General features: G+C 41.9%; 1 protein-coding gene across 2 annotated transcripts in view; it reads left to right on the top strand.

Annotated features, from left to right (window-relative positions):
• The window catches only part of LOC122772762 (interleukin-1 receptor accessory protein-like), a 30,758-nt gene extending 29,925 nt beyond the window's left edge, over nucleotides 1–833 (top strand). For both annotated transcript variants that reach the window (XM_044031016.1, XM_044031015.1), the window contains exons 4-7: nucleotides 1–50; nucleotides 127–189; nucleotides 272–395; nucleotides 475–833. The exon at nucleotides 1–50 is cut by the window's left edge and continues 95 nt beyond it. In XM_044031016.1, the coding sequence (XP_043886951.1) occupies nucleotides 1–50; nucleotides 127–189; nucleotides 272–395; nucleotides 475–628 (391 nt within the window). In that variant the 3' untranslated portion in view covers nucleotides 629–833. The remainder of the gene's footprint in view (nucleotides 51–126; nucleotides 190–271; nucleotides 396–474) is intronic.
• The last annotated feature ends 6,598 nt before the right edge of the window (nucleotides 834–7,431 follow it).

The raw sequence follows: 7,431 nt of genomic DNA on the forward strand, positions 1-7,431 counted from the left end.
CCGGATATATAATATGACCTTCACAGTGGCACTGGATGTCCACCCAAAGAGTAAGGAGAAACATCTAAATGATTTGTTCTCTTTCAGTTCAGTGTGTGAAGAATGTTCTCCCCTTTCTGCCCACAGAACGGGAGAAAGCTGCAGCGATCATTTCACCGCACAATCATGACGTCGTCTTTGTCGAGCTAGGTGAGAGTCAATCCTGTAACACACACACACACACACAAACATCGGCTGCTTTTAAATCCGATGCAAACTGTTTTTCTTCCAGGATCACCAGCGGAGATTCATTGTAAAGCTGTGATGTACTCGGACTTCGATGACATTTTCTGGCTGAGCGGGAAATCAGTTGTGCAAAGAAACCCCGAGTTGCCATTTTCCTCCAACTCCAAATGGTGAGCAGCGTTGCCAACGCAAACGCGGTCGCACAGACGACAGATATTACCCTCATCTGTGATGTCTTCTTCATTCCAGGGAAAGTAAAGGTGAAGAAGTGAACATGACTGCGTCGCTCTTCTTCAAAAAAGTGTCTGACGACGACCTGAAAAGAAATTACACCTGTAAACTGGAATCTGTCTCCCAGACTTCAAGCTTTGTCACTGTGACACTCGCCAAAAAGGGTTTGTAAGACAGAGAGTCAGTCCTGCAGTGCCACTGTCTTTTATAACCATGTAAACCTTTGTTTTTTATGTGATGTATGAATTTTGCAGGGCGTGAGGACCAACTATTTACAAATGTTCAAATTTGTGCCCAATTTTGCAATTCATTTACAATCTGCGATGTATAATATCACTTTAAATTGATTAAATTCAACAAGTTGTTGCAACCTTCAATGTGGGTTTTAAATCAAGCGATGGAACGAGTCATGGTTTCAAAAAGCAAGGTTATATTTGTAACCCAGGAAGAACCCGTCTGTGGTGGAGGACAGGACTAAGGTGACCTCGCCAAAGCAAACAAAACAAAACAAAAATGAAGCCTAGCCCTCACTACACACTAATCAAGACAAACTTAAAAAAAGAAAACTATCCAGCTCTACTCCAAAACACACACACAGGGTGGCACCTGCTACTTACGTAGTGTTTCCAACATCTTTTCTGCGATGTGGTGTGGATGTAGAGGGTACCCTGCTCGGTCCCCCATCCTTCCTCCCCACCACATACCTCATAAGCAGAATCGAGCAGAGGCTGAATGCTACAGGAAGTCAAACAAAAAGAGTAAGAGCTCCTCTTCAGGTCTTCCTTTATATAATCAACTCCTGGAGTATGAGTGGCTACTCGGGTGGAACCCATGTAACGTCCAATATCACAATTGACTAACAATTATTCAAGTGATGAATGGTTTCAAATCTTAACTCAAAACCCAAAAAGAATCTCCCGTGACCCGTCTGTGGGAATCACTGATCTATCAATCTGTCCCTCTAAACTTGCATCATTAAGTGTTTAAAAAAATAAAATAAAAAAATGTGTTATTACTATTATGTAAAAGGATTTCAACAATCACTCTCTACATTTTCAATTCAGTCAACGTTTTACCCTACAGCTTACGGTTAACTGAGACTTTCATCACGATGCTGTTAAGGTCTGACGATTTTTAACTTTTTTAATAAAACTCTGTGAAACAACATTTTAAAGTAAAGTAAAACACATTGCTGCTGCATGTTTGATCATATATGTGATGTTTTTCTGCCGCCTACTGGCGAAAAATCAGAGTGCAGCTTCAGAGACTGGCTCTGCTTTGATAACCAGAGTAGAATACTCTGAATATTTTTATAATATTAATAAGACATTATTAATAGTATATAATAGAGAATTCTAATTAATTCTCTGTTTTTGTGCATCATAAATATGTTTTTTATTGTCAATCATTTTATATCAAAACAAGCACTTTTACTTTGCAATTCTGTCTAATATAATGAATATCTTATATTGACCACTGGCTACTAAATAGTCTAAACCTTCAGGGAAGCTTCCTCATTTGCTAGTTTGAGCATCCTGTGGTAAAGTGGGAGGGAATAAGGCTTGTGACTGGAGGGTCACCAGTTCAAATCCTAGAAAAGGTTAATGGCAGATGACTGCCATTGCTTCCCGTGCACAGATATACGACGTGTGTGTGTGTGTGTGTGTGTGTGGGTTAACATCAACCCCCTTCTGCTCCTGTCAACACTTCCTGTCTCAGTTGCTGCCGCTGAGCGAAGCTTCAAGCCTGAATCTTATAAAGACTTGTTCACCATGAGCCAGGAAAGACTCTCAAATTAAAACCTAAAACCTTTTTTGGATCCACCTCTAAATTATGAAGCTACTTCTTACCAACACATCTTTGACCTTAAGTCTCATCAGGTCCGTTAGCAGCTATACCTGATGTTGTTGTCCTGTTGTTGTCATATCATGTCTGAGAAAAAGTACCAAAGAGTTTCCTTGGTGTTGATGTAATGTTACATCAAGTTGTTATATACTTGGGTTCAGGGGGTTCAAGGAAAACAGGTTGGCCAGGTCGCTTTTATCCAAAGCGACTTGGTGCTTACATTTGGGTACAAACAAGCCCTAGAAGTAAGTGTTTCAAGTAAGCCAAATTATAAATTGCTAGTAATAAGTGCTTTTTTTTTGTCGTTGTCTTAGTCGAGGTAGAGTGGAAAGAAATGCGTTTTTAGTCAGCGGCGGAAGATCTGGAGGCTTTCTGCTGTCCGGATGTCAATGGGGAGCTCGTTCCACCATTTGGGAACTAGGACAGCGAACAGTCATGAGTTTGGCAAATACCTCTGCGATCCTCTCAGTGAGGGGCCAGCAAGCCACTTTGCTGATCCAGAGGAGAGCGGAGTGGGCAGGCTGGGGTGTAGGTTTAGATCATGTCCTGGATGTCCTGGAAGCCAGTGACGGGAGCGGGGTAGTATGAGAGAACTTTGGTAAGTTGAAGACCAGTCGAGCTGCTGCGTTCTGGATGAGCTACAGAGGTCGTATGGCACATGCAGGGAGACCAACCAGGAAGGAGTTGCAGTAGTCCAAGCGTGAGATGATGAGAGCCTGGACCAGAACCTGTGCCGCCTTCTGGGTTAGAAGAGGCCGGATCCTTCTGATGTTGTGCAGCATGTATCTGCAAGATCGAGCTGTTGCAGCAATGTTAGCAGTGAGGGAGCGATGGTCATTCCTTGCGGTATGAGAGGGAGCTACCACAGAGTTGTCGAGGGTGATGGTCAGGTCTGTGGTGGGAGAACCCTTTCCTGGGAGAAAAAAGGAACTCGCAGAGATCTGTTCTGCTACGTGTGTTTCAGACCGGGGGAAAGAGAGAATAAGTTGGTTGTCATCAGCGTAGCCGTAATAGGAAAAACCATGAGAGTGAATGACGGAACCAAGAGAGTTGGTGTACAGAGAGAAGAGGAGAGGGCCCAGGACAGCACCCTGAGGGACCCCAGTAGTTAGAGGACAAGGTTCCAACACAGATTCTCGCCAGGTTACTCTGTATGTTCAGTTTTGAATTTGAGAGTAGGGCAAGTGCAGAGTCTGAGACACCTAGTTCCTGAAGGGAGGAAGTAAGGATCTGGTGGTTAACTGTGTCAAACACTGCATAAAGGTCCAAGAGGATGAGCACAGAGGAGAGAGAGGCAGCCTTGGCAGTGTGGAGTTGCTCAGTGACAGCAAGAAGTGCAGTTTCGGTCCAGTGACCTGCCTTAAAACCAGACTGAAGAGGATCGAGAAGGTTTTTCCCGTGAAGGTAGGAAGAGAGTTGATTAAAAGATGAGACAGGTCTGTAGTTATGTATTTACTTCAGACGGGTCGAGGGTGGGTTTTTTTAAGGAGGGGGGGTCACTCTGGCCTCTTTAAGAGAGTCATGAAAGCAACCCGATGATAAAGATGTGTTAACGAGATGGGTGTGGAAGTTAAGTTAATCAATGTTTAAAAAATACATTTTCATGACATCTGCTGAGCATTGATTGCCTTTTTATGAGGTCTCAGGGTGGACCGGTGTAGCTACACAGGTTCAACAAAAAGGCCACGATTCGTACAGCTGTCTTGATTTTCTGTTTATTTTCTTCTCCTTCGCCGTCAACATCAATAAATCATAAGACACCGTGAAAACTATAAATACAAACATAAAAGTCCATATGAGTCCATTGAGGCTTATTTTAACAAACCAAAAATTAAATACATATGACAATTAATATAAGTATAATTACCGTGTGCGCCTCTTGAACACAGTGCAGAAAACGTACCAAATCTTAACCTTTTGTCTCCATGACAGTGTTCCCGCTTCTGACCCACAATCCCTCAGTTTAACCTCAAACTGACCCCAGTCATGTGAGCATGCACTTCAAAATAAAATGACCTTACTTCAAGGTATTTAAGTGACATTAAAATTAATATACAGACATAATTTAATTCACTTATGCATAAATGTACAGCCCTTTTTGTCTCCTATTTATTAATGTTAACACTTAATGAACTCCAGTTTATAACAATGAAATCTGTCTCAAAGACAGTTACACTCCCATCAAATTACTTGGATTTATGAAAACCTTCAACCTTAAATAAATCTAGTAATTTATCAAACCCTACAGAAAGTTTAAAGCTCCCTACACAAGTATTTGTTAAAGAACTATGAAACTACCTTTAGTTACTTTCCACTATCACGACCAACTTATGAATAGGACGCTCAATAATGGACGAATTAGTGAGCCTTTGACCTTCCTTCCCTAATGTCTTGTTTCCTATCTGTATGGTGGCTTTCCGCACCAAACCATCATCATCAGTACAAACATCCAGCACTTTTCCCAATCTCCAGTCATTGCGGGGAGTCCCTTCTTCTTTTAGAATAACAACATCTCCGATCTTAACATTCCGTTGTGGAGAGTGCCACTGTTGCCGAAGAGTGATGTTTGCCAGATATTCCTTCCTCCATCTACTCCAGAATTGCTCTGTCAAATATTGAACTCTGCGCCACCTTTTCTTGGTGTACAAATCTTCTGCCACAAATTTTCCAGGAGGGGGCAGAGGAACAGAGGTTTTCATGGTAAGTAAATGGTTTGGAGCGAGTGGTTCTTGACCTTTTGGATCACTGATGCTGTCAGTGGTGAGTGGACGGCTGTTTATTATTGACATGGCTTCATAGAAGAATGTTCTCAAGGAAGCATCATCCAACCTCCCAACACTCTTTGAGAGAACCCAGTTTATAACACTCCTTACTGTCCTGATCTGTCGTTCCTAAACACCCCCCCATGTGACTAGCATCAGGTACATTCATAATGAAATCACACTGCTTCTCTGCTAGATAAGCAGCCAATCTGTCTTTGTCCACTTCCTTTAAAGCCTTCGAGAGCTCATTCTTAGCCCCTGCAAAATTTGTCCCTTGGTCTGATCTGATCTGTCTCACAGCTCCACGGATAGCTATAAAACAGCGCAAGGCATTAATGAAAGCATCAGTTGTTAGATCTTCAAGCATTTCTATGTGAATGGCTCTCAATGAAAAACATGTGAATATCAGACCATATCTTTTATTTTCCTTTCGACCTTGTTTTGTGTAAAAGGGTCCAAATCAGTCCATCCCACAGAATGAGAATGGAGGCGAGGGGTCGATACGATCCACTGGCAGATCAGCCATCTTTTGTGTTTCTGTTGGTCTGCGAGCTCTTCTGCATGGTACACATTGTTTGATGTGATTTGCCACAACTTTACTGCCACCAACCACCCAGAAGCCATTTGCTCTCACTTCATTAAGTGTTTGACCTCTGCCCTGATGCTGAGTTTTCTCATGGCAGTAATCCAGGATCAGTCGTGTGATTACACCATCTTTTGGTAGGATAGCAGGATGTTTTAGGTCTAGAGGTAAGGATGCTGCTTTTATTCTCCCTCCCACCCTAAGGACACCCTCTTGCAGTATCGGATCAAGCTGGAACAAATTATTGTTTTTTGACAGTTTTCCTTGCTTAAGCTTCTGTATTTCCTCTTTGAAGGCTTCTTTCTGAGCTAGTTTCACAAGCACCAAACCAGCCTCTCTCCTGTCCTCAACCATTATGTGCTCTGATGATTTGTTCTTTTTTGCTAACTGAAGAATCCGAGCCACTACGTTCAAAGCAGTAAACCACTTAGAAAATCGTGTGAATCTCTCCAGAAAGTTATCATCCTTGAGTACATTGATTTGCAATGCTTGAACTGTTTTTACCTCAGGATCTCCCACCATGAGCTCTGTTGTTGTTTTTGGGGTGGTAATCTGTCTCTCCCAGAGAAACTTTGGCCCAGAAAACCAGTTTGAATTGATCAGGTCTGCCACCTTGAGGCCTCTGGAGGCATGATCAGCCGGATTTTGATCAGTGTCAATGTGATACCACTGCGCTGGGTCAGTTGTTTCTCTGATTCTCTGGACTCTATTTGCGACAAAAATGTGAAACCTCCGGGATTCATTAGCAATGTAGCCTAAAACTACCTTTGAGTCTGTCCAAAAGAACTCCTGATCCACCTTGAGCTCCAGCTCCTCCCTTAACATGCTGCTGATTGCTGAGGACACCACTGCAGCTGTTAACTGACCCACAATCCCTCAGTTTAACCTCAAACTGACCCCAGTCATGTGAGCATGCACTTCAAAATAAAATGACCTTACTTCAAGGTATTTAAGTGACATTAAAATTATTATACAGACATAATTTAATTCACTTATGCATAAATGTACAGCCCTTTTTGTCTCCTATTTATTAATGTTAACACTTAATGAACTCCAGTTTATAACAATGAAATCTGTCAGTTACAACTGGTGATAAGCCCCCCCCTGCCCCCCCCATCCCACCACCTCCACACTGAGACAAAGTGTATCATACTTGTTTTGTCATTAACACGATTTGTGTACACATATACTGGAAGATCCAAGCCACCTTGCCCTCACAGGGGATTTCCCACTCGTTCACTAATAAAGGTCACTCTATGATGTGGGGAACCACAAATGCTACTTGTTGTTGAGGCCCTGGAGAATCTTAGTCAAGTCCTTAAACACAGCAAACTTATGTTAATAATAATAATCAACGCTAATCCACGCTACAGAAATAATTAAAACTCTGTGTAAGTCACGGCTGTAGACTGCATGGATGTGCTAAATCATTTTTGAATCATTCTTGATTCATCACTTTTGACTTTTATTTCTTCAACCGAAACCCATTTTTCCACAAGATGAGGTGAAATGATTAAATTTAGAGTGACTTCGTTCATCCCACGGCAGGAAAATCAGCTAAAAGGTCAAAGGTAAATACATGGCAAATAAAACTATTATTAGTAGTAGTAGTAGTAAGATATTTACATGACAGACAACACAGTTTCCACTACAGAAAGTACATAAAACTGCCGTGGGAAAGGATTAATGCACAGATTGAAAGGATGTTACAGTGGAAAAAAAAAAAAGAAGAAAAAAAAGCAGAGGTTAGTGGTTTGACAGTTGTTCGTGTTCCACTGAATTCAC

This window comes from Solea senegalensis, linkage group LG7 (assembly GCF_019176455.1).
Source record: "Solea senegalensis isolate Sse05_10M linkage group LG7, IFAPA_SoseM_1, whole genome shotgun sequence".
In the NCBI taxonomy this organism is placed as follows: domain Eukaryota; kingdom Metazoa; phylum Chordata; class Actinopteri; order Pleuronectiformes; family Soleidae; genus Solea; species Solea senegalensis.